Source organism: Scyliorhinus canicula, chromosome 14 (genome assembly GCF_902713615.1).
Source record: "Scyliorhinus canicula chromosome 14, sScyCan1.1, whole genome shotgun sequence".
NCBI lineage: Eukaryota > Metazoa > Chordata > Chondrichthyes > Carcharhiniformes > Scyliorhinidae > Scyliorhinus > Scyliorhinus canicula.
The window spans coordinates 72,324,951-72,339,122 of record NC_052159.1 but is presented as its reverse complement, the minus strand read 5'-3'; the positions used below and the strand labels follow the sequence as shown (position 1 = coordinate 72,339,122).

The 14,172-nt window shown below is 45.4% G+C and overlaps 1 protein-coding gene across 2 annotated transcripts in view; it reads left to right on the top strand.

Moving 5' to 3' along the window:
* LOC119977669 (transmembrane protein 182-like) overlaps positions 1–14,172 on the top strand; it is a 77,473-nt gene that overhangs the window by 27,255 nt on the left and 36,046 nt on the right. For both annotated transcript variants that reach the window (XM_038818845.1, XM_038818846.1), the window contains exons 3-4: positions 674–772; positions 3,941–4,078. In XM_038818845.1, coding sequence (XP_038674773.1) covers positions 674–772; positions 3,941–4,078 — 237 coding nt within the window. The remainder of the gene's footprint in view (positions 1–673; positions 773–3,940; positions 4,079–14,172) is intronic.

The following is a 14,172-nucleotide window of genomic DNA, read 5'->3' as shown; positions in this document are numbered from 1 at the left end:
GTAGTTGGGTGTCGAAGGCATTTTGGTGGCTAGACAAAGTTGGGTTATGTCTGGGATGTTGTCAGGGGAGATGTTTAGCTGGGGAGGGGGATGGTTGTGAGGTCGGCGTAGTTGGGATACAGGGGTGGATGATAATGAGGGTGTCAGTTATGTAGTTACCCAGGTGTTAGGTTTTATCTGTCTAACATTTCCAGAGTAACTATACAGGTAGGTACTCTGGAATTATCCAAAGTCTCTGATTCTAGCTCAAGTTGGAGACACTCAAGGAAGATCCGGGGAATAGGACAATTGTCCATCCAAAGTTGAAACTTCCTGCGCAATTCCTACATAGGTTTACAGGTCAGGTCATCAAGATGGGAAGATTTGATCTATTATCATTAATGAATGGAGCCTTTGGACTATCAGCTATTAGGAACAGGCCTTGAAATTATATTGTGGGATATATATTTACAAATGGTTAACCTGTTCTTATGAAGCATATTTTAAAGGGTTTAAGCCTCTACTAAAGCAACACAGGAGAAATTTGATATATGTGTAAAATGTTCATATGTTAGTTAGTATCTGAGAGCATAGGTCTACATCCATAAATCATAAACATGTAGTTTCTGAGCTTTTGTGAGAGTTTTATGATTAACAAATGGTGCTCACAATATTTGCTTTCTTTATTATACAGCTAATCAACCTCCTTCGAAATATTGTATGCACGCCTATCTCCTCCCTTTCCCTCTGACAGCAGAAACACACAACTCCACTGCTTATGAGACTGCAATCAGTAAGTAAACATTGTCATTACCTAGAATAATATAAATTCTTTGGATAAAATGGAGATGTTGGCAACTTGACAGTGATTGACGGTGATTCAGGGATTGGGCAATTATAAACCTCAATAATAATGGACTTGCTTATCTTTGTTTCTGAAATGGATAATGAGGTTTCAGCCATTCCAGGCTATTTTCATGGGTTAGTTTTATGCCATTGTTTTGCCAACAGCACACTGCCATTGGTAGACTCAGGCCTTTGATGTTTTATGCCTTCCACAATTCAAGTTATTTACAAATAACAAACAATTGTATGCTGGGAACTAATTTGACCAAAATAACTTATCTACCTTCATCAGGTAAGACCATAAGTAAACATTTTAAACCAAACCTTTATGAATTTTGGTGAACACAATTAATTTTGGCGACTTGCATTTGTTTACATACATTATTGGGAATAAATTGCTGCAGGAACTGCTAATTACATAAATCGAAGGCTCAGAAAATGTGAGATCAAAAGCCTACATTTGACACTTTATATGAAGACTAAAGAATAGAAATGCTAGTATTAATATTGTGCTTGGTTAAATGCTACAGATCTGTATTACAAAATACCTCAAGATATCTGAATCTACCACAATAAAAATAGATTGTGTTGAAAGCTCATTGAAGTCACAAGTAATCTTGTGTACTTCAGTCATAAGACGCAATATCTTATATTTTTAATCCCTTCAGTTTAAAAAAAAATTTAATCTGAATTATTTTTTTATGGAAATGTTTTTTATTGAGTTTTCATATTCAACAAATTACAAATTATTAGAAAAAAAAAACACGCAAAAATTAACATGTATATTTACAGGTAAGCATCTTCATAATAACCACTGTGGCCACGCCCTTTAACCGGCATACATATTTTACATTCCCCAATATGGCCGAGGCGCATGTTTATAGGCATTTATTTACAATTTGGTTTTGGGCCTTAGCTTACCATCAGACTGTCGCTTGCGGCTTTGTCCTTCCTTTTTTTTTGGAATAATTTTTATTCAAGTTTTCAACAACAAATGTTATCACAACAGAGAAAAACAGTAACCCCTCCCCTCCAATACAAAAACAATAAATTAACAAGAAAAAGAAATAAGCGTAAAACCATGCGAACAAACCCCCATAACGAACCCGTAGCCCTCCCCCCACCCGGCTACCTTCCCCCGATTCCCGTCCATTTCCCCCTGATTTTTGGCTACCCGACTATTCTTCCTTTTGTTCGTTGGCCACAAACAGGTCCCGGAACAATTGGGTGAATGGCTCCCACGTTCTGTGGAAGCCGTCGTCCGACCCTCGGATGGCGAATTTGATTTTCTCCATTTGGAGTGATTCCGAGAGGTCGGACAGCCAGTCTGCAGCTCTGGGCGGTGCTGCTGACCGCCAGCCAAACAGGATTCTACGGCGGGCGATCAGGGAGGCAAAGGCAAGGGCGTCCGCCCTCCTCCCCAGGAATAGATCTGGCTGGTCTGAAACCCCGAAGACTGCCACTATCAGGCATGGCTCCACCCTCACCCCCACCACTTTGGACATAGCCTCGAAGAAGGCTGTCCAGTACTCCACAAGTCTGGGGCAAGACCAGAACATGTGGGCGTGGTTGGCCGGGCCTCTTTGGCACCGTTCACATCTGTCCTCCACCTCCGGGAAGAACCTACTCATACGGTTTCTTGTTAAGTGGGCTCTATGTACCACTTTTAGTTGTGTCAGGCTGAGCCTTGCGCACGTGGAGGTGGAGTTGACCCTATGCAGTGCTTCGCTCCAGAGTCCCCACCCTATCTCAATCCCCAGGTCATCCTCCCATTTCTTTCTTGTTGCGTCCAGTATGGTGTTAATCTGAATTATTAAATTGTACGTTAACAATATATTCACCACTGATGAAGTCCTTCAATTGTTTAATAGAAGAGCATTCCCCTTTTTTTGGATTAATGTTCCCTTATGGTTCAGTGTTTGGGAATAAATCTACTCATTGGGAATTCAGAACATGGAGGGTCAGCAGCATGAATCTATAGGTGTCACATCGTCACACTGCGCGGCTGCATGTTACACCACCTCACAATTCTGTACACTCCTCGATCACTGGCACCACTTTTTATAAACCACACTGAATATTGGACTAATGAGTACTCGGCAATGAGAATAGTTAAAAAAAAATAATTTTAAAGGTGCTTAAACCAACTATGAAGTGACAGCAAATGATTTTAGCAAATAATATATTTTATGCCATTTTAACAAGACGTTTGAAAACTTTTTGTTTACCTGTTTGTTTATAAGAAAATAGGAAATATCCTTGTTTTCTTAACGTAATTTGTTTGTCTCAATTGCAAGACTTTCTCAGGCTGCTTAAATAACGCCATCTTTATGAATTGCTACTTCATCCTAAATGTTTGTGAGCCTATCTCCCTGAATAACATTCTTAGTCACAGGGTGGCACGGTGGCGCAGTGGTTAGCACTGCTGCCTCACGGCGCTGAGGACCCGGGTTCGATCCTGGCCCTGGGTCACTGTCCGTGTGGAGTTTGCATGTTCTACCTGTGCCTGTGTGGGTCTTACCCCCACAGCCCAAATAATGCAGGGCAGATTGATTGGCCATGCTAAATTACCCCCTAATTGGAAAAAAAAAATAATTGGGTACTCTAAATATATTTAAAAAAAACATTCATAGTCACAAGGATATTTCAGTCATTCTTTGTTCCTGTGCTTAATGAGGCATCACTAATGTTTTTTTTAATATATCGCTGTTCCCTCACTTCTGTTGGGTCATAGTCCTGAAACTCCCTATCTGTTGGCTTTGTGGGAGCTCCTTCACCACACAGATTGCAGCAGCTCGACAAAGCAGCTTGCCACAACCCTCTCAAGTGCAATTTGGGCTGGATAATAAATCCTGGCCTATTGCAGGCGACATCTGATGAATAAATAGCAGAAACGAGAGAGTGATGTCTCGCTTAAAAATATTCATTACATGGGGATTCCAGTGCCACCATTAGAATGTGGTGCCCGTGGCTTATTGTTTCTATTGAAGAAAGACATGCATAGGTTTTTCAGATCATGACATTTGTAACAATATAGACTCATATAGTTATACTTAAACAAACAATATTGGTCTTCACAATCAGTTACTAAACATGACTTTGTCTGCATTTTCAGTTTACCGTGGTTTCTGGTCTGTATTCATGATGTTGGGTGTCGTTGCTGTCACAGTAGGAGGTTTCATCATCATCTGTGCAGCTCCATTTTCTAATCATAAACTCTACAAAGCGGGAGGTGGACTATTTCTGTCTGCCGGTAAGTGCAATATTCAGACGATGAATACTTTGCAGCAACTAACTGCTTCATAATTGTAACAGAATGAACTATCAGCTGATGGAAGTGGATATTGATTCAATGGATTGACTCAAAATTAACTGGCTTTCTACCTGGTTTATCAATGAGTTGGGATAAATGAATTCTGGTATAATAATGACAGATCACAAGATCAGGACCTGGATGGGACAATGGGCATCATCAAATTTATATTCATTTTTTAAATTAATCCATAAGATGTGAACATTCCGAGCTAGGCAAGCATTTACTGCTTAACCCTGGTTGCTCTTCAATAGGTAGTAGTACGAGAGCTCCTTGTACTCTGCAGCGTTGGTGTAGTTGCACCCGCAGTGTTGTTAGGTAGTTCCAGGATTTTGACCCAGTGATAGTGAAGGAACGGTTGGAGGCTTGGAGGGAAACGTGCATCTGGTGGAATACCCCTGCATCTGTTCTTCAAGGTGGTAAATGTCATGGGCTTGGAAGGTGCTGTCAAAGGTGTCTTGGTGAGTGCTACAGAACACCTTGCAAATAGTTCACACTGTTGTCATTGTGCGGCAGTGGTGAAGGGAGTGAATGTTGAAGGTGGTGGTTGGGGTGTCAATCAAATGGGCTACATTGTCCTGGACATTGTTGAGTTTCTTGAGTGTTATTGGAGCTGTATTCCTCCAGGAAGATGGAGAGTGTTCCATCACACTCCTAACTTGAGCCTTGTAGATGATGGATAGGCTTTGCGGAGTCAAGAGGTAAGTTACGCTCCACAGAATTTCCAGCCTCTGGCCTACTGTTGTAGTCATAGTATTTATATGGCTGGTTCAGTTTGGTTTCTAGTCAATGGTAGGTGAATAATAGGTGCTTTGCATTGCTATGCACACATATATACATATATATAAAACATATATACATATATATAACATCTATATAATGGATAGGAAAACTGAAGAAAAAGTCTATTTTAATAATAGTTATAACTTCCACCCGATTAATCTCCCAGGGAGCCTTGTGGAGTATGAGCTCCTCTGCTCCCATCAGCGGGCTCATTAATTCACTGCTAGAAAAGCCGGGCCAGGTAGGAGCCGAGTTGCAGAGTATTTCTGGCTGAGACTTGGACTGTTGCATGTAAATACTTTCCTTTTAGAAATAAATCAATTTTTGACTCTCCTTTCCGGACTCCTCTGTGACTCCTCAATTGGCAATGAGGATAAAGCGGAACTACAGTCAGTGCTGCCAGCCAGTTGGAGCACAGCCAACTCGCTTCATGAAGGAATAAGGTTTGCACCATTTTGAAAATCCCACACATTGGCAGGCTCGGTGCATTCGATGTGGGTGTAGAGGACTGGGCTCAGTACGCAGAGCGTATGCTCTATTTTTTTTTTAGGCAAACACTACCATTGTGGATCGTCACCAGATGGTAATTCTTCAGACTGCCTGTGGAGCCCCCACTTTCAGCATCATAAAGAGCCCAACATACCCCTCAACCCCAGACTCCAAGACGTTCATAGAGCTTGTGGCGCTTGTGACAAATTACGACAATCCCAAGCCTTCAGTTATAGTACAGAGATATAGTACACGGTAGCACAGTGGTTAGCACTGTTGTTTCACAGCGCCAAGGTCTCAGGTTCGATTCCCGGCTTGGGTCACTGTCTGTGCAGAGTCTGCATGTTCTCCCCGTGTCTGCGTGGGTTCCCTCCTGGTGCTCTGGTTTCCTCCCACAAGTGCCAAAAGACGTGCTGTTATGTGAATTGGATATTCTGAACTCTCCCTCTGTGTACCCGGATAGGCGCTGGAATGTGGCAATTAGGGGATTTCCACAGTTATGTCACTGCAGTGTTAATGTAAGTATACTTGTGACACTAATAAAGATTAGATATCGATTTAATACAGCCAAGAGGACCCCACGGGAATCTGTTACGGAATTTTGGCACAATTATGACTATGGGCCATCTCTACCCGAGATGCTAAAGGGCCGCCTTGTATGCGGAGCAAGTAATTTGGCGACCCAGCTGAAATTACTGGCTGGGCCATTGCTGGACCTAAAATAAGGCTGTCAAGATCTCCTACTCATGGAAGAATGCAGAGAAGGGAGTCCAGGAACTCCAGGGGATGTCAGGGATGGAGATAAACAGTGTAGGATGCCTACCATTCAGATGATCCAAGACACTTGAGGCTGGCAAAATCATAGGGATAGGAAACTACAAGTCAGCCAGCAAACTCACTGCCCTTCCTGAGGGAGATGCCAGCCCAGAGCCTGAATCCTCCACCTAGAATAGCCTGATGATGAGGATTTTATGCAATTGCATTGTATTGCTGCGCCCCGAGCTGCCCCCACTAGGATTACTGTCCAGTTGAACAGCCACCCATTAGAGATGGAGTTGGACATGGGGGCCCGCATTTTCAGTCATAGGAATGCTGATCTGCGAGAAAATCAGGACTGGATTTCAATAGCTGGAGATGCAGGACAACCGAGCCAAGGATTGCGACCAAAAGGCGGAGGGGGGGGGATCCTAGCCACAGCAGGAATGATGATAATCTCAGTTACTATGGGCAGCAGTCCGTTAGGCTGCCATTAATAACAGTGAGGGGCCCGAGACCATGTCCGCTGGGGCGTGACTGGTTACATCGCGTCCGGCTGGACTGACAACAAATCTTACAGATGAGCACCGGAGAACTTTACGAAGTCTGGGGAATTACTGGAAAGTGTTCCAAGATCGTGTAGACAAAATTAAGCGGGCCGTGGCCAAGGTATATGTAGAACCTGAGGCTCAGCCAAAATACATCTGGGCCCATCCGGACCCCTATGTATTGCTGTCGAAGGTCGAGGATGTGTTCAGCTGATTGGAATGCCTCGCTATCATCCGGCTGGTACAGTTTGCTGATTGGGCAGAGCCGCAAGTCCTAATACTAAAACCTGACAAAACTGTATGCCTGTGCGAAGATTAGAATTTAGCCTAACAAATAAACAAGGCCTCTCATCTGGACAAGTACCCAATGCCGTAGAAGAACTATATGCGGAGAGCTGGCAGTCATTCCTTTTCCAAACATGACCTATCTCCATATGAAGCTGGATGCCGATTCCAGACATTATGTAACCATTAATACCCACAGGGCCATCTATGTATGTACACAATGTTGCCGTTTGGAGAGGGCCACCATGTGTGGTGGACTACTTGGATCACCTAGTCACCGGAGCCACAGAAAGGGAGCAACTGAGCAACCTGGACGAAGTCCTCTGCCGAATTACGAGATGGGAGTCCATCAGGGAATCACATACCTCGAGAATCGGGATGTCCTACACCTGGTTCAGGAGAAGGTGTGGGAGATTAAGCAAGCCACCACTCCAGAAAATGGAACAGATTACAATCGTTCTTGGGTCTCGTAAAATATTACGGGGAATTTTTTCCTGGCCTCGTGACCATCCTCACCCCACTACACACATTGCTGAAGAAGCACCATGAATAAGTGTGGAGAGCACCTCAAGGGAAGCCTGCACCAGGGTGAAGCAGCAGATAACGTCGTTGGGATTGTTGGCACATTACAACCCCTCCAAGACCCTTTTGGTGACGTGCGATGCCTTGCCTTACAGAATCGGAGCTGTGCTGTCACACCATATGGCTGATGGAAAGGAAAGGCTGAGAGCAATTATGTCCACATTGAAAAAGAAGGGTTGGCTGTCAAATTTGAGGTGAAGAAATTTTATCAATACATGTATGGGCTTTGATTCACTATTGTAAAGGACCACAAGCCATTGCTCGAGCTTTTTAAAGAGGACAAGGTGATCCCGCCAATAGCATCCGCCGAGATACAGCTTTGTGCCCTGTTGCTAGCAGTGTATAAGTATGCCTTTGAATATTGCCCAGGCATACAGATTGCGAATGCGGATGTGTTGAGCAGGTTCCCACTGTCGACACGCCCGACAACCCCACTGGCAGCTGACAAAGCCATCTTGACACTTAACTTCACGGACACCAGCTGGTCACTGTTGCCCAGATACGCGACTGGACGCAAAAGGACTCAGTATTGGCAAAATTACGCCACATCACCTTGCACGGGGGCGAGCAAGGGTAGCTGCCCAGAGAGCTATGGGTCTTTGATGGCAGGATGCAAACGCTTAGTGTGAAAGACGGCATCCTCCTATGGGGGGCATGCATCGTGGTCCCAAGCCAGGGCAGACAGGCCATTCTCCAGGATCTGCACAACAGACACCCGGGGGTGTCGAAAATGAAGATACTGGTCAGAAACTATGTGTGGTAGCCAGACCTGGGTGGCGCGATTGAATGACTGGCCCAACATTGTACCACTTGCCAGGAACAGCAGAAGCTCCCACCAGCTGCCCCACTACACCTATGGGAAAGGCCTGGCTGGTCTTGGGTGTGCCAGCATGCCGATTTTGCTGGGCTGTTCCAAAATTCAATGTTTTTACTTGTGGTAGATGCTCAATCCAAATGGCTGCAAGTCCATTGGATGTCGTCCATCATGTTGAAGGCTACTGTTGAGAAGCTATGGCTATCTTTCAGCACCCAAGACATTCCGGGGGAGGTTGCCGGGGGATTCATGAATGGATAGTGCAGAAGCACCTCGACCACTCAGGAAAAGGGGGCCAGTGTTAAGATGTGTCCCACCAGTAGAACCATCTTCAGCCACATTGCTCCGGAACATGAGAGCCCAGGGTGTAACACACTGGGGGCCACGATTCTGAAATGCAATGGGTGGTGGACTCAGACTCTGCGGAGACCTAGGCATCTTAGGCATTTCCCACCGAGGTGTGTGTATCTGCGCTGGTGGAGGGTGGGGGTGACAGCTGTGCCACGTTTACAGTGGCATCCTCGGAGCTCTCCTTCGAGGCGTTCTCTGTGAAGTCAAGATAGAGTGCCTCCCGTGATGGGCCAACGCTGTCGGCTGGAGGACCTGCAGGAGAATGGACATGTGGTCAGTGGGAGGGATAGGTCAGTCAGTAAGGCAGTCACTACTCACGTTTGACAGGTGCCCCAGGTGGAGCCCGGTGGTTCCTCACCTCTGCGGCATCTGCCAGCCTCCGCATGGGTGACCGATCTGTCCTCGGTCACCTCCAGGGCCCACTCCTCAAAGGAGGTGATGATTCTTATGTCTGGCATCCCTCCGCCAGTCTGGACCCTCTCCCGCCAATTGTGGGAGAGCTTTTCCTGAGCAGCCACAGCCAGAGCATTGTTAGCCACACATGTGGTTCAGTGGTGGGAGAGTGGGTGTGAAGGTCGGGGGGTGTGGGGGGGGGGGGGGGGGGTGGGGGGAGAGGGAGGGCTGGGGGTCACTTGGAGAGTTGGGGGGTGGATGCCCCCTTGGGAGCTGTGGGGGTGGGGGGGGGCTTTGGTGTCTATTCACGCATGCTGCCCGGTGTAGGTCTTTGACCTTCCTGCACTGCTGGCCAGTCCTCCTGGTCATACTGCTGGAACTAGCGGCTGCCACCACCTCATTCAAGGCAGCATTGGTTGCCTTGTGGCTCCCCCTCCGGGACCCCCGGGGGAACAGGATATTATTCCTGGTCTCCACCGCACCCAGAAGCCTCCCCAGGTCAGCATCCCCTAATCTTGGGGCCTGTCTCCTCGGTGACATTATTTCGAGCTGGCTGGGGTTGGCTGCTTAAGTGCTGCTCAACCTTGTTAGTGGGCGGCTGGCAAGCACGGTCCTGGCGAATCAGCTGGCGAGGTGTTATTTGCGGCAAGAAGCCTGTGAGGCCTCGTTAAGTGGACCAATTAACGTTGAATAGCGTTGCCCATTTCACAGGGCCGAGCATCAGGAAGCTCGTGACAATTCCCGCTCGCTACGACACATGGAAATTTTTCCGGAGAATCGTGCCCACTGACATTAATCCTTACACAAACGCTCAGTAGCTTTCAACAGAATGCTACCTTCCATTATGAAGGTTTGCAGTGTGCATATATGGAAATAGCACGTGTTTTCAACAACATTAAACTAAAAGAATGAAGAGTTAAGGAGGGAGTCCTACATTTCTGCAAATGGATTCCATACAGGTGGGGTTCCATGTCAAGAGTACATTTGGAAAACAGAATTATCTCATTGATAAAGGTCAGAACATAATTTTCTCCCACCTGTGGGTCTTTAGGCGGGGGTGGGGGGGGGGGGGGGGCTGCCCTGACCATTCAACTGTCTGTCTTATCCTGGGGTGGGCAAGCCCTTGACAGGGATCTTGCCCTTTCCTCAATTATGGCCTTTAGGTGACCAATTAGTGGCCACTTAATGGTCATTTCCTGCCCAACCTCAATTTATAGGTGGCGGGAGTATTGAACATGCACGAGGGCTGCCTGAAAAACAAAGGAGTTAGATCGCGGGCGGAAAGGAGGAGGTGGTGTTGGGAGGTATGGGACTTCCATCAAAAGCCTCTTTCAGAAGTTGGGTCCCCCTGCCCTTAGGTTCTGGTGGATTCCGGACCTCCCTCCCACATTCCGTACCTCCTTTCCCCGAGACCTTATTTGCCACCTTCGCACCGCCTTCCCTCCTGCACCCCCACAGGCCTTCCCTTGAACTTACCAGATTGGCCAGCACCTCCCTAAGGCAGGACATCCTCCTGAGGGAGGGGCGGGAGTCTTGCCTGCAGCCACTTAATGCTTATTTGAGTATGAAATGGTTGCAGGGCACTCAAAGTTGGTGGGGATGTGTTCCCTGCCAACGTTGATGGGGATATGTTCCCTGTCAACTCTTCAGATGGTGGGAAGTGAAACCCCACCATCCAAAAAATTCAGGCCATAAGGGAAAGTTTTTATTTAGCTGACCCAGAAAGCTATGAGTAAGTAACCCACAATCCTGGATATTCAGGGTGCACCCACACACTACAGTTTTAGCTCCAATGCTAGACTGTGATGTCACTGACAGGAAGCTAGTTAGTGAAGGTTGCCAGAGCAGGGACGTCCGTGCCAGAGGTTGTGGGTGTGGGTGCCAAGTGCTGTTGGTGGGGGAAGGCTGACTTTGATAGAGGGAGTTTTGTATGTATTCTGGTCTCAGTTAAAGCTGATAGGGGGCCTGTTGGAGGTGCGTATGGAAGAAGAAATAATTTTCAGACTTTAATTTCTCATTTAACATAACCCGCTTTGTTGTTTTAAATTTAAAGTCCTCCACTGTTGAAATGATATGTATTTTATGAATTGATTTTTAAAATGTGTTACTGTTGACATTTATTGCCCATCCTTAGTTGGCCAAGCGCCGTTTGACACAACTTAGTAGCATGCTAGATGCTTGGCTCCATAGCGAGGGTCTATCACATTGATGTGGAACTGGGATCACATAAAAGTCAGACTGAACAAGGGTTATTAGTTTCCTTACTTAAAATAAATTGGTGGGCCAGTTGGTCTTTTAGGAATACCAACAGCTTCATGATCACTTTTACTGATACCACATTTTGACTCATTCTTAAAGTTAATTCATATTCTCCTATTGTCATGGTGGAATTTGAACTTACGTTCTATGGATTATTATTTCAGGCTAAAGGAAGTTGATTAGTTATGTTGCTGGACTCTATGTCCATTGGGAGTTCTGTGACTTGGCAACAGCAATTTCTCCAATTTTGTGTGTTCCCAGTGACTAATCAGGGCCACAATTGCGAGGAACCTACCATTGCTGTAGTTGTTGCCAGCCTCTTCTTCAGAACCTTGTTTGCTATCTATAAATTAGAATATCCTGCAACTACAAAGCTCATACAGCTATTAAAGAGGAGACAATGGAGCAGTGGTAATGTCACTAGACTAGAAATCTAGAGGTCCAGACTAATGCCCTGGGGACATGGGTTCAAATCCCACCATGGCAGCTGGTGGAATTTAAGGTCAATTAATAAATCTGGAATTAAAAGTTATTATAAGGTTGACTGTAAAACCATTGTTGATCATCATAAAAAAAAATCTGGAGTTAGAAACAGTGAATGTTCCCTGGTACTTAAGTTGGAATTAGGGCTTTAATTGTTTAATAGACTGCACATATTGTTTAATAGATTATATCAAATATAAAGGGGATACAGGTGGCACTGTGGTGTTGTTGGAGAAGTAATTGCTGAACACAATAAACTTGAGAGTTGAAGAAGTCAAGACCTGCTTTCTAATTCTTGTTATAGAGTCACAATTGGAGCTCAACATCTGGCTCTCTAATGCTTCTTTATAGAAGGAAATCTGCCATGCTTACCTGGCCTGGTCTTCATGTGTTTCCAGTCCGGTTTATTCTTAACTGCTCTCTGAATTGTTCTAGTAAGCTACTCAGTTGGATCAAACCCTGACAAAGTCTGAAAGGAATGAAACTGGGCAGACCATCAGGCATCAACTAAGGGGGATGGTAGCATAGTGGTCAGCACAGTTGCTCCAAAGCTCCAGGGTACCAGGTTCAATTCCCAGCTTGGGTCCCTGTGCGGAGTTTTCACTTTCTCTCCACGTGGGTTTCCTCCAGGTGCTCCAGTTTCCTCCCACAGTCCAAAGATGTGCAGGTTAGGTGCATTGGCCATGCTAAATTGCCCTTAGTGTCCAAAAAGATTCGGTGGCCTTACTGGGTTACAGGGATAGGGTGGAGGCGTGAGCTCTTTCCAAGGGCCGGTGCAAACTCGAAGGGCCAAATGGCCTCCTTCTGCACTGTAAATTCTATGATTTTATGATACACCAGAGATGAAAACAGCACACCCAGTGCTGTGGAGTCTGCAAAACCCTCCTTACTACTATATTGGATTGTACCAAAATTGGGAGAGCTGTCGCAAAGACGAGTGAAGCAACATCCTGTTAAAATAATGCTCATAGAGACAGTGTCCTAGACACCACCATGACCATCCCTAAGGTGGTGGCACAGTGCTATGATGGCACGTTAGCACAGGATCCCAGATTCGATGACCGCTTGGGTCAATGTCTGTCCGGAGTCTGTACGTTCTCCCCATGTCTGCATCGGTTTCCACCACAAGTCCCAAAAGATGTGCTTGTTAGGTGAATTGGACATTCTGAATTCTCCCTCTGTGTACCCGAACAGGCACTGGAATGTGGCGACTAGGGGATTTTCACAGTAACTTTGTTGCAGTGTTAATGTAAGCCTACTTGTGACAATAATAAAGATTATTATTACAATTGAGAGGATGTTTCTCTGGGAGCCTATGAAGCCTCATGGCATTAGGTGAAACATGGGCAAGGAAATCTCCTGCTGATTACCACCTTGACATTCAATGGAGTTCCCATTGCTCAAACCTTCACTGTCAACATCCTGGGGGGTGACCATTGACCAGAAACTGAATTGGACCAGTCATACAAATACTGTGATACTGTGACTGTGGAAATATTTCACTGTCACTATCACTTTACTGTCACTGGGTTAAAGTCCTGGCACTCCATCCCTAACAGCACTGTGGGTGTGTCATTACCACATGGACTGCAGCAGTTCAAGAAAGCAGCTCACCACCACCTTCTGAAGGGCAGTAAGGGCTGGCCATTAAATATGGGCCTAGCAAGCGACACCCATGTTTCATGAACAAATACAAATAAATGACAGTTGTTGATTATGAATGCTTCTAAAATGATCAAATTTTATTTTAAATGCTACAGCAGTACAAGCTGCAATTTACAGTACACAAAATATTTGATACACATCCAAGCTACATATTGTCAAGTTCCCATGCCAGATTTAGATCAAAATGCAGCAACTGCTTTGAGCATGCTGGTGACTAGGACAAGGATCTTTTTGATCAAGCTGTAAGAGACAAAGATTGAATTGCACTGGAATTGAGTTGCTTATTGAAAGCATTCCGTAAATTCCACAACAACTTCATGGACATGAACCAGAAATAATTGATTAAAGTCAACCCACCTCCCATCTACACTGACAGTGTTTAAAGTTCAGCAATGAAAGAATCTATGGGATAAAGGTGCCCTTGGTTCGGAGGTTTGAGTTGAACGTTGTAGGTTAAGTCTCAGCGCTAATTATTTTTCATACCATGTCTCAATTGGTATAAACTCAATATAGTTTTCAATCATATTGCCAAATGGAAGACTGAATAAAGTTATTGGGTGGAATTTACTGCTCCCCACCCCTGCCCTTGGGTTCAGAAGTCTGTGATTGGGCAGGAAGGTTTAGAA